Source organism: Pelecanus crispus, chromosome 7 (genome assembly GCF_030463565.1).
Source record: "Pelecanus crispus isolate bPelCri1 chromosome 7, bPelCri1.pri, whole genome shotgun sequence".
Taxonomy (NCBI): domain Eukaryota; kingdom Metazoa; phylum Chordata; class Aves; order Pelecaniformes; family Pelecanidae; genus Pelecanus; species Pelecanus crispus.
In genome coordinates this window covers 19,966,990-19,980,395 of record NC_134649.1, presented here as the reverse complement: position 1 = coordinate 19,980,395, position 13,406 = coordinate 19,966,990, and the positions used below count along the sequence as shown (strand labels likewise).

At 35.8% G+C, this 13,406-nt stretch overlaps 1 protein-coding gene across 5 annotated transcripts in view; it reads left to right on the top strand.

The window, feature by feature from the left end:
• The window catches only part of VPS13C (vacuolar protein sorting 13 homolog C), a 104,314-nt gene that overhangs the window by 88,640 nt on the left and 2,268 nt on the right, over nt 1–13,406 (top strand). For 4 of the 5 annotated variants that reach the window (XM_075713528.1, XM_075713529.1, XM_075713527.1 and 1 more), the window contains 6 exons: nt 507–552; nt 1,415–1,538; nt 2,254–2,368; nt 9,434–9,525; nt 10,837–10,960; nt 11,208–11,288. In XM_075713528.1, the coding sequence (XP_075569643.1) occupies nt 507–552; nt 1,415–1,538; nt 2,254–2,368; nt 9,434–9,525; nt 10,837–10,960; nt 11,208–11,288 (582 nt within the window). Of the gene's footprint in view, nt 1–506; nt 553–1,414; nt 1,539–2,253; nt 2,369–9,433; nt 9,526–10,836; nt 10,961–11,207; nt 11,289–13,406 lie in introns of those variants that run through there. The other variant, XM_075713530.1, reaches the window with a different exon arrangement.

Below are 13,406 nucleotides of genomic sequence, written 5' to 3'. Positions count from 1 at the left end.
ACATGCCTTATGTCATTAAACTAATTGACCTTTACAGTCTTCCAGAGAGTTGCCTGATGTTAATTTATCTTGAATATTTGGTATCACTCACTCATGACTGAATTCTGGCAGCTTCCTGTTCATAGTGAAAGTGAAATAACGACTTTCTTAATTATTGCAAGACTGATTACTGTACAAAAGATTTGTTAATCTTTCCTGCCAGCATAAATGTTTCTTCAGCCATTTTAGTTTCCCTCTGTTTCCTTTCCCTCAGTTATAAAAGTGTAAAAAAAAAAAACCCAAACCAAACCAAAACAACAGCAGAAAAACCACCAAATGCCCTCCCCCCCCAAAAAACCCCAAACAAAGAAAAAAAACCCTCACCCCCCAAAAAAACCCAGCCAAACAATGTTTCTGATATTGAACTTTATAATGAAGTTTTAAAATGAAGGATGAGAGACAACTGGTTGCCCAGTTGGACTATAACATTCCTGTTTCTAAGTACTTAATTATCTTCTTCATTTTAGGGTGTTGTTGGAGGTGTGACTGGCATAATCACTAAACCTGTAGAAGGTAAGCACTAAGGTTGCACTGTTTAAATGGTTTCCCAATACTTGGCAATTTATTTTGTAATTTTAAGAAATACCAATCTAAGTGTGGTGATGTGAAGGTGTAGCAAGAGAATATTTCTAATTCAAATGTGACCGTATACAATGAGTTACTCGAATATATTTATAGCTCTTACTTGCTTACCACCTTTTCAGCCTTTGTATGAATTGAGGAATAGTTGTCTTCGTGATGTATTTTGTTCGGCCTGCTGTAGTATCCAATTTATTGTTTAAAGCCAGAATAAAGATACTAAAAATAATAAATTAAAAAGCACCAATTGAAAAAGTTTTTTGGGACTCCAAAGGTTAGAGAAATCTTAATAAGCAGATAGTTTGAGGTGTAGTCCTTCTCTCATTGGTGGATGGACACACATACTCTAAACAGTGTCTTGGCTCTTCCATAGTTATGTGTCAGAAGCAACATGAGATCTTGAGATAGAAATAGTTAACTTCCATTATAGTTGTGCATCTTAGAGTCTTCAGATTATTTTATTATTACTATCAATATATAAAAATTGATACATTGGCCTAAAGTCCAGACTGAAAGTGTGAGAAGGAGAATCTAGTTAACATCTCAGTTATGCTGGCTTTGGAGGCTGGTAAGGTATTAAGTGAACAGCAACGTGACTGAACAGACAAGGAAGCAATGTGTGACTTGTCACAGAGAACTTTTTTGTAAGTGGATTGTACATAATCAATTGCTGTGGGCTGTTTCCAATACAAAGCAGTTCTAGTGCAGCCTGGAGCAGTAATGGTTTAATTCTGTGGTTAATGTCTTCATGTAGGTCATTAAAACTATTTCTTTTTCTGTTCCCTTTCTTTCAAAGGGGCTAAAAAAGAAGGTGCAGCTGGATTCTTTAAAGGAATTGGAAAGGGGCTTGTAGGAGTGGTAGCCCGCCCAACAGGTGGCATTGTAGATATGGCAAGCAGTACCTTCCAGGGAATTCAAAGGTAAAATGTGAAGAGGAAGTTTTGAAGTACTCTCCATATGTTGAATACCAGGTGGTAAAGTGGTCAGGTAGTGACACACAATTACTTGTGTTAAGTACAATATGCAATAGGATATATGGAGTTAAGAGATGTCTGGTACCCTGTAATAAATGTATTTTACAATGATCTCTGGAAATTCCTGCTTCAGAATACATGTTGCAGTGTTGTAGTTCAGGTAGATAACTAATCCATTTTCTCCTTTGACTCCCTCCCCGATCAGAAAGTAATTAAAAGATCACATCTAAATTTTACTTTTGAGGTAGGTTTGTGTACTGCTGAATGCAAATATCTAAATGATAATTAAACTCAGTCTAAAAAATAGCCATTGAAATTTTCAGAGAAAAACTTGCCAGTTTGAAATTCAGTTAGCAGTGCACATGAGGGGGTTCTTATGTTTTAAGGGGACCTTTGAAAAGTGTGTTAATAAACGTGAGAACCCTTAGTAAATTACCCACGGTTGGGAGGAAATGTCTCCAAGTTACTCTGCAGCTGTCTAATTGGCTAATGTTACTTTGGATTTATTACTAGCAGTATGCCTTACACTTCCTGGATACCCTACAGATGTAAATAGTATGTGGGATATGTGGCAAGTGAAAGGGTGACTTTTTGAAGATATATTGGTGAAACTCAGACTTGTAGTAAGCTTACCATAATCCTGTTCTACTGTCTATGGCAGGGTGGCAGAATCAACTGAAGAAGTCTCTAATCTTCGTCCTCCACGTTTCATTCATGAAGATGGCATCATTCGGCCATACGATAGGGTAGAAGCTGAGGGTTATGATTTATTTGAGGTATGACTTGCATTGTAAATACAGTTAAAATTCTCTAACGTACCTACAGGGTTTCATAATGGATTATGTTACAAAAAAGCTGCCAGGGATCTGTGGCAGTTGTTATCTGTAGTAAAAATTTGCCCCAGCCTATTTTGTAAGGCAAGCCTGTATAGTAGAGAAGACCCAGTGCTTGTTTTAAGCTGAATGTGACAAGAAAACTGCAGCATTGCTGTTAAATGATCTTCTGCACATTATGTTCTGTAATGGCTTATCTCATGCTCTGGAAGGAGGTAGTAGGATTAAGAATTAGTGGGATTAAGATTTGAATATGTGGAAGCAAGAAAAACATTTTGATACTCAGTTCTAACGTTTTGCTTAATAAGAAAGCTGAGGCTGCTTTGCAAACGAAGTAAGTTCAAAATAGAATGAATAGAGCTTGAATTGTTTGGCATGTAATAAAACTACTGAAATTCCTCCCTTTTTTTTTTTGGTGATATCATCAGTTGAAAAAACTGCATGAAATCTCAAAATATGACCTATGGTATTTCCTTATGTTGTTCTTAATAGCAATATGTCATAGCTACAGACATTGTGTGGACATTTAGCCTGCTTCTACATCTGGATGTGGCTAGCATATGGAGGATGAGTAACAGTTGTTTTCAAGTCCTAGATAATTGGAATCCAGTTAATTTGTTTTTCAGCCTTCACATTCTTAAAACTTACCTTAAAATACTTATTTTGTTGCTAAAAAGTTAGAGTAAAATAACTGTCTACATTAACATTTTAAGACAAGAACTTGCATGTTTGCTACTTCCTTCTATATGTTCTTTTAATCCTTATTTCATATTCTATTTCTAATGTTTCTCTTCTTTCTCTTTCTCTCCTGGCATACGCAGCAAGAACTGGAATAACGGAGTAAACATTTTCCATATTTCTTCTGTATTTCTATCATGGTCTTATCTGCCTTAAGTATTTAGACTGAGGGCGTGATTGTGTTTAACATGTCCTCTCCCCTTCATTCATATCTTTTCTGTGTAGTGGTTGAAATGGTGTTTCATGTTGTCCAGGCTAAGGAAACAAACAAGCAAACTTGGACAACCGTCTTCAGTAAGATTAGATGAGTGAGTAAGATGAGAGAGACAGGGAGGGTTTGTTTCTTGTATATTTGTTTTTCTAAGGATGTTTTAGCTCCTTATGAATGGTGACAACAGAAGGCACTTGGAAAAAAATCATGGTAGGGTAGATGCTGAGTTCATCCATTTATTAACATTCTCTTAGAGCTAGGGCTGTGGATGAAGGGAGAAAGCAACATTTTGATACTTGTGCAAAATTTAAAATAGTGATACTGAACGGAATTTTCTTCTGTGAAAATGCTTATGATTTCATGCTGTAGAAATACTGATTTCCATATAAATGCTAAGAAAACTTGGATTTGTCGTTTCTGTAATATGCCATAGGCCCATCATTTATACATATGATGAACTATCATCACTTCAAGTTACTACTACTATTACTTCTTTATGAAATTTTATCAATTAAAAAATATAGCCAGCTCAGTTGACTCTGGTTTCATTCACAGAATCTTCTGGGGCTTTGCTGTTCAACGTAACTTAAATGTAAACTTTCAGCTGTTAACATGAATTTACATATATACATATATAAATAAAAAATATATATATTTCTAAATTAAGTGATACACCATAAATTTCATTTCTAATACAACATCTCATAAATTAACAAGCTAAGTTTAACAAACTGTTCTCAGAGCAAATTGTTTGCCTATCATACATGAAAAAAATGTTGAGCAGAGACATCTCTGCTGCTAATGCCTTTTTAGAGTTTAGTGGTCAATAGCTTATTTAATATAAAATTGTTTAAAAAAATATTTAGTGAGTTTTTATTTTAGCTAATTAAGTGAAATTAAGTTGTTGTGATATACTAAGCAAACCAAATTTCTTCATGTAGTGACACTTTTTAATTTTTATTTTTTGCACTATATTTTTTCCATCTATCAAAAAGGAAAAGGTAGCACAGTTAACACTGAAAACTGGATATTATGCAGTTCCTGCACATCAAATATATGTATTTTTCTTAGATCTAAATGCTGTAGATTGGAATTGTATACTAACCAAGAATGAATCCTCTGTATAGTTCATTAAATACAGTTTCTTCCTTTCAGAAGTCAGTTAATTGAATACAGGGTTTGTTGGTTTGTTTTTTTAACTGACTGATTTTGATTATTATGCTGGAGGTTAGTGTTGGAAGGTTTTGTTTTCTAATGTCAATTACAAGCAAGAAGGTGACAGTGTCTTTACAGGAAATAGGGTATTTAACAAGGAAGATGAGTCAGAAAGTCAGTTTTATATGCATTTACAAATTTAATTGCAAAGAACTCAACTCACACGTACTAGTGCTGTTGTTTTTTTGGATCCAGTTTTGACCCAACATTGCAAGTAGTTTAACCAGATCCCTACCCTCTCATCTATTTTAACTGACTTTAATGCTTGTGTCTCTTTAAAAAAAATATATGCTTACAAGGTTGAGATCTTATAAGGTTACTTTAAGGAGTGGATGCCTCAATACTATCCAGTGACTGGACAAAAAAAATGTTTCATTTAAATACCTACTTCTATGTGAAATATAGACATTGGTAGACATTAGAGCTCAGCTTAGGAGAGGCATATATGCAGGTCTTAAGACAAGTTACTTTTTTCTACTCGGAAGGGTTTTTTGTGCAGAATGAGGACAGTAGCCAGATGGAGTAGATCAGTTCACTTGTGTAAACTTGTTTACGCAGTGCATTTTCCCAGAAGTGCTGAATCTAATGTATATGGGCTATATAGGGTTCTACTCAGTCAATTCAGAACCTGGAAAGTTAGATTTGACATCTTGCAGGCCATGTCTCTAGCTCATGCAGCGAGGCTTAGTACAGAATGCGTTTTGCTGAACATAAATGCACAGTATGTATAGCTGGAGAAATCAAAGAACAAATAGGGCAACTCTAGAAGAATTGTTTTCCAAGGAATAAGTTCTCATGAGTTTTAATCTTTGTTTGGGGAGTATTTGTAGATGATATTTGCTAGAACAGGTAATGAATGCCTTTGGCTTTGTTAGTCTTTGCCTTTTAATATGTAGGTATTGCTGCCTGCACTGGTGAGGAGACTATCTTCGAACCCCTGCACTTAGGGTTTGGCATGATGCAATTCGTACATTATTCAGTGTCTATGGTGTTAGTTTGTTTCATTTCCCAGTTAAAGCATGGAGCTTTATGAAGAATGCAGAACACTTAATGAATAATTGAGACATGGTGGTGAGACAGTGTGTGGCAGAGCGAATAATGTGCTAGGTTTCAAGAAACTGCAGATTCTATTTCTGGTTGAGTCACTGTTCTGCTGTGTAAATTTGCACTGATTCTTTCATTTCCATGTAAAATAATAATGGGTTGAACTTCTTTAAAGTGCTGTAGTATTCTCATAAAAATAAAAGCTTTTGATAAAGGTGTCTGAATTTTAAGAGTGTGCAGATCATGGAGTAATTTGCATTAAGTGCAACCCCTTGTTTACATAATGCCACCACCATTGTGCTGATGTTTATCAGGTGTATTGAGAATAGCTCTGAGAAATACTGCATCTCACAGGCACAGAGCTCAGTGGGAACTCTTACTTTAGTACATATTGCATGCAAAATCTAAAAATACTATTGGGATTGTTTCTGAAGTTATGAGAAACAAGCTTTCTTTCCAAAGCTTTGAGTTTAAATAGAGGAACATGCTTATGAATAAATCTGTTTAAATATGTGGTATGTCTCACTTCTGCATATCCAACAAAAGAATTCAGAATATGGATTGCAAGCCTTTGAATTGCAATCTTACATGGTGGTGGGGTTTGTATTTCTTTAATTTTTACTTGTTTTTAAAATAGCTGTGGTTCAGGTATAAAATGTGAGTTCATATTTTGATTTTAATCCTATGCTGCCATCTTTCTTCTGATGTTTTGAAAAGACTTTGAGATAAGCAGTCTTTCTGGCATTTTTCTTCCTTTCATGTACGTTTTACAGTTTCAGAAATTTTTAAGATGGTCAGAAAGTGATATTTTTTTATAGAAGATGCAGACCTTATATTTTTGGTTGCTGGGAAATGTTGAATTAAAATGTTTTTCAAAACATCACATCACAAAGGAGCAAAACCAGGAAAACACTGTGCTATTGATTTAAACTGCTGAATATTAATCCATTTGTGAGCTTAAAGGATTTTGGGGGTCAGTTGCAATGTATGATGATTTAAGACATTTGTTGAACTTTTAAATATATGAAAATAAAACGCAAATACAAATAAATGTTGAAGCCTCTTTTAATTGATTCTGGTTTAAGCTGAGTTAAGCTGAGTTGACAAAAGATCCTTTCCCTTTTGGTTACTTAAACTATATAGAGTTCTTAGCCTCCGTGGTTGATCATAGGCAGATAAATGTGGAGTCAAGTTTAGCTTCTGTTGTCATCTTACCAGTTTTATAGATCCAGCTATGGAAGTACAGAGGGAAAAGTATCTTTAAAAGGAATAAGTAAAAACATACTGAATTTTTAGTCCTCCATCCTTAATTTGTTCTCACTAGTTTGTCAGAAACAGCTTGAGAAATTTACTGCTATACAGAGGTGGAATTCCACAGTAACAGCTGTAAAATGAACTGAAGGTCATCTTATGAACATCAAACCAGTTTTGGGGTATCCACTTGCAGGCACTTGCTAAACATTGGTCTGAGGTGCATGCACTCTGCATGTGGGCAAAGCATGTATGACCTTCAATCTTTGTTTCCTCACGTTCCTACACAAGAGCTGCACATTTTCCATTAAAACAGATAAAAAAGGCAGTTGTATCGGCTTAGAGAGTACAAAGATGATAACGTGCATTGACATTATGCCTATATAACTGTCTTTGTTAATTTTTACTAATTAAACATTATTTACAAGTGGAATGTGTATTTTTTAAAGATTTTTTTTTTTTGCACCAATTTAATGTTCTTAGTGGTAGAGGGTAGAGTAGATGTTTGAGATGCATGCACCATAGGTTAAATTTCAGCATCTCAGTTGACTTCTCTGTGGTTGTAGTTGAAAGCTCTTGATCTTAGCAATAAATGGTAAGTTTTATTTTGTGACCTAGGAAGACTGTAGTAATTGGAGTTTCTGTAAAATCCTGTTGATGACTATTGTAATTTTTAAATATAAAGAGCTCTTGGTTGTCAGAGAACGTAACTAGGTTAGTGACCCTGACAAGGCTTTTGTGACCACTGTGCTGGAGCTGTGTTTGTTAGAAGCTTCTTGAGTATAAGTGGGATCCAGATGTTTTCACTGGCTAGAGTCTTAGGGCAAAGTCCTGGGTATGTACATCCTCTTTCCAAGACTTGTTTCCAAGGTTGGGACTATTTAATCCAGCTGCTCCACTATTGCCAGTATTGCTGGCTTCTAAACATTGTCTAGTTGCTTATGAATAACTTTACAGAATTCCAACGTCAGCAGCGCTTTGATTTGCAGGTTCAGAGACATGAGATGATTGAAGTATAGGAATGTATGTATTGCATATTACAACTATACTTAGCTTTGCAGTCCAAAATAAATGCAGAACTAGCTTTAAACCTGGTATGTGTATTCCTTGTTTCAGGTTTTTTCATGCTAGAGTTTTCATCTTTAAATGTAAAAATGTACGGCTTCCCCAGAGAGAAGGGAAAGCAGGGGTATTTTAGGGGCTTCCCATTGGAGTGTTCTGCTGGTAGTTGGTTTTAGATCAGATGTGTGTGATAAGATGCTGTTACTATGGTAGGTTTGCTACCCAGAGAATTCATGATCTCTGCATTTAATACAACCCAGTGTGCAGATAAGGTTTTTTAGTAACAGTTACGTATTTACAATGTAAGTGACAATTATAGTTGGAATGTTAATTCTAGCAACCTTACAGCTACTAAATATATACAGGATTATAACAGAAAACATGTGTTTAATTCTAGCAGACCACTTCTGTCCTGAAAACTAATGTTCATTCAAACTAGTAACCCAAGAAAATTTACCTGTAACACACAGTTAACATGTTACATAGTCAATCAAGCAGGTGGCAAAGTAGGGTGGACAGAAACAGATTGCCTGCTTTCTGACAAATTCATAGCAGGAAAACCAGTAGTTGGCACAGATTTATTCTCGTACTCAGTCTGAGGTTGGGTTCCCCTTGGTAGTACATTATTCATTTTGCAATTTTATCTTTTTCTACATCATGTTTTGATGTGTATCCATTTCCCACAAATACGTTGATATGTCGCTTTGTGGATCTTGTTGCCTTTAAGCCAGTGTTACTGTGAGCTTGGTTTAGGGATGACTGAGACAGTCTTCCATGCTGCTCTTTGGAGTTGATGGAATATTGTAAACCTGGTGACATGGTCTAGAAAATACTATACTTCAGTTAAACAGCATGTACAGAACAGGAAATCTGAAAAATCTGTAATCAAAAAATGAATCAAGAACCAAAAAAATTGGCTAGGAAGCACTTCAGTACTTTCTTCTGCAACTTTTTTTAACCTCTGTATTCATAGTTTGTCACTTGAGTGCTAGTTGCCTAACAGAAATGCAATGAGTAATTTAATCTACACTTTCATATATCTTCTTATTTTGGATGTTGAATAGGCATGTTTGTTCAGTGCTTCAGAAGCCTGACCTTGAGGTGCATTGAGTATTTGTAATTTTATAGTTTATTTCTAAGGGTCTGGGTCATGTGCTGCCACCTTTAAAGGTACTGTTGCAGGATTTTCACTCTTGAATCAAGTCTGTAGCATGGGATGTAATAGAATGAACATTACTAAACAATTATTAGCACAGAAAGGAAATTAAAGGTGAAGAAATAGCCTGATACTGCAGTGTCAATGTTCCCTCTTTTGAGTGGAACAGATCAGACCTTTCAGTGACTCAGCTTCAGGACTTGAGAACACTAAGAGCCTGCCTTTAAAGAACCAGTTCAACGAGGTGACTTTTTAAAAGGCTTTTGAATTGAAAACACCACTTAGAGTTTTCTTTTTACAGCCCCAAAATTATTTTCTATTTCTGTTTCAGAAATTGCACATCAGAAAACTGGAAAAAGAGAGCTATCGATACCACTGTGGACTTCCAAGAGGCAGAAGAGCAAACCTTATTGTTACCAATCGGTATTAAGTTTCGAAGGCTTTCTAAGAGCTTGTCTTGGTTTCAGCTTGGGGATTAGACATCTGGCTAAGTCTAAACTGATTGCTGTTCTCTGCATATGTCCTTTCCTTGTCCATTTTCTTCTTGATTTTCTTTTTAATAGTTTGTTTCCTTTATGGAAAATGTAATATGGTAATGATGTCAATACTAGATCCTAATTTAGGACAGTTTACTCTGAGGTCACTGACCTGTTCATACTGGTGGGAAATAATCTTTTTTTCCTCTTTTTTTTTTCTTATTTTTCAAATTAGCTTGTGCTAAGTGCTTGCAGCCAAACCAACATTGTAATAATGTTTACAATCTTGTTAGTTAAAGCATACTCTAAATAGAGTCTTTAAGTTTTTGTATGAGTACAAAAATTAATATTAAACTCATTAGACAATTTTTAGAATGCAAGATGTTACTTGTCTTGGATAAGCAGTTTGAGGTCTCAAAACTTTCTAAATACCTTTAGGTAATGAAAAGGAACCCATGGATTATGATCTCCACATCTCAAATGTCACCAATATCCACCTTGCGTGAATGTATGATAGGCTCATCCATAATGAGATGCAGGGAGGCACCCCACCATGTTTGTTTTATAACGACTAGCACACCTCAAAATTCATGCTGCAGCTGCACAAGGTTTTTGAAGATACTGACAAAATCCTTTAATGATAGGTGATTTATTTGTTTGCAGCTTCAGATAAATGTGCACTTGTCTCCTTATCCCAATTCCTCTCCACATACATAAAAGTTCTAGTTTAACTCCATTCAAAACTGCCACCTGTTTTTGTCTTAGTGTGCTAGCTGACATTGGAGCTTTGAAGTAATTAAGGGGCAGCTAGCTAGCAACTGTAAACAGTGGCAACTGATCATCTGTCAGTCTAGTAATTGTGTCATTGTGTAGCTAGTATGTAGCTGTTTGACTACCTTGATCTGCTAGAGGCTGGCTTTGAGGAACTAGTTCAAATTCAAAATTCAAATTAAGTGATGACCCTCTAGTATCCAATTCTAGTAAAATGTTTGGATTTGGAGGGCTGGGTGGGTTTCAATTAAGTTGGCCTGCATATGTGATCTATGTGATATCATAGATCATCTGAATCTTAAGGACAAAGTGATTGTCTCAGAATATATATTAAGGAAATGTGGTTCCACTGTGACTGTGTGGATACTTTTAATCCACATAAAAAATGCCTTCTCAAATGAATTTCTTTTCTTCATTTTGTTTTGTTTTTCTGGCAAAGTTCTAGTCCCAGGGAGAAATTGAGCATTAACTTTTTTCTTCTGAACAGGAGAGTGATATATGTAAAAGAAGTGGAAATCTTAGGCCATTTAACAACAGAGTGGGATTACTTATTTGAAGACTTTACACGCTGTCCCTCCTACGAAGCAAATGTTTTAAAAATAACTGTTGTGGTAAGAAAAGCATGTGAACTTTTTTATTTAACGCTACTTAGAGGTCCAGTTGTGCTCTTTACTTATTTATGGTTCTAAAGGCTAACAATGGGACTATGAGACAGATTAAGATTTCTCAAAAGTATGAGTTTGGTTGGACAGAGGCCACACTGAAATCTAACCTGAAGTTGACATTCAAGCCATTTGAGATTCTGCATTCTTGTTTTGTGAGTCACCTGAAATACATTTTTGTTCCCCTCTGCAACAGGATCAAAGGATGTTCCAAAGGGACAGTACAGGTCATGAATGTGTAAAGGCAGTTCAGCTTCAGGATGAAACTACAGCAAGGGTATATCCTTTTCTTTTTCTTCTTTAATCTTCTTTCCTTATGATATTTTTAACAGTTGTTGAAACTTAGCATGTAAAAAGAGATGGTAATATTCAGAGACCCATTATAGAATAGGCTGCTGTGCCTGAGGACTGTTTACCATACTTTCATGTTGAAAAATGAGTTTAACCAGGAGAAAGATGAGACAAGATAGTCTAAAGTATTCAAGAGAGTATACGCAATAATAATTTAAGGTTGAAGTTGCATAGTCTTATGTTTTGTATATTAAAACTCATTAAAGGAAAATAAATACCTAAAGTACTAGGTTAAGTTCATTATAGTCTCTGGGATTCAACATACCTCTGAATTCTGCTACCTCCTCATTATTTCAAGATCACTGGACTAACCCAATTAGTGTACCTTGTGTGAAAAGGTTTACTTAAATACTTCCCCCTACCCTCCCTGCACCTGGGTTTTCTACCATTTATCTCTAGGTATTTGTCCATATTGATGCTGGAGAGGCTGACTTATTTGGGGAGCTTTTGTTCTGTGGATGGTTGGTTGGGTCTCATAGCTAACTCACACAGGCTGAACTAACAATTTGTATAAATTCCAGGGTACTTCAACAATAGAAAAATTTACCTAGGAAACCATGCATCTTACTGTAGTTTTGTATCACATGATGAGAGAGGAGGAGTTCTTTCTGACACCAAAAGTGAAATCAATTAGATCCACAGCATCTTGGAAGCACACTTGAAATAGTAGCTCCAGTAAATGGCAAGTCAGTAAATGGCTAGAATCAGAACAGGGGCCAAATTGCTTCTATTAAATTGATCAAGCCTTCTAAAACAATGGGTTAGACCAGAAAGGAAAAAAAATTGGTATCATTTTGAGGCACTTTTTTCATCTACTGGAAGAGTCTATATTATTTCATCAATGTCTCTTGTCTAAAGAAAAAGGTCCTTTGACTTCTTCTTACAGCATGTCTTCCAAATTACACTTTTGGTTAGCTAATCCAAATCCTTTTAGTTTGTATCTTAGTGTTGTGGCCAAAGCTGGAATTATTGTACACAACACACAGGCCATGCTAGAAGGATGCTTCTTTGTGTTTAATTCTCTTTTTTTAGAATGATAGAATCATAGAATGCTTTGGGTTGGAAGCGACCTTTAGAGGTCATCTAGCCTAACCTCCCCCACCGTGAGCAGGGACAGCTTTAACTAGATCAGGTTGCTCAGAGCCCCATCCAACCTGGCCTTGAATGCTTCCAGGGATGGGGCCTCCACTACCTCTCTGGGCAACCTGTTCCAGTGCTTTTCTGTTACTGCCTAGCTGCACGTTCCTTTGCTAGTGTTTATGATGGTATGTACACATTAAAAATAAATTTTTCTGTCCTGAAGTGCAACATTACCCATTTACCTTCCATGGATTTCTGTTTCTTGAGTTTATCAGTATTACTCTTCATTTTGCCTATCCCTTCTTTGCATAGATCCCACTTGTAAAACCATACCGATTTGATAGAAGACACAAAAAAAGTATGCTTCACAAATAATTGTCACTTCTGTGAAGATTTCTGTGGTGCCCTTTGTATGTGTATGAAACAAACGTCTTTAAGATCAGGCTAAGGTTATCTGTAGCTTCCTTGTTCTTTCTGTCTCCCCTAAAAAACAAACTAGGGTTTTAGGTTTGCCCTTCTTTAGTCCTCTGAATAATTTCCCCAACCTCCATGAGTTATCAGAAATCCATAAATGTTTTAAATACTTCAGGTTAATGGTTGGACTGGATGATCTTAAAGGTCTTTTCCAACCTAAACCATTCTATGATTCTAGGTACATCTGATGCATGTTACTTGTCCATTCAGCTTAACTTATTCTTTATTTTAATATTCATTGTTGTATAAATTAGTTTTACGTTTCTTGAAATCATGGATAAAAAAAGCCCTCACAAGCATTTCAAACACTTCGGCTTTCACTAAATGCTGGAATTACTCAGGTAAAATCAGACTGACCATCCAAGCTACCCCAGTACATTTTGGTCTTTGGTGTCCCCCCAGCCCCCAGGCATTTACACATATCACATTGATACTAACTTCCTCGGACTGGAGTTAAATCACTATGTTTATGTCATGTATACACATTTTA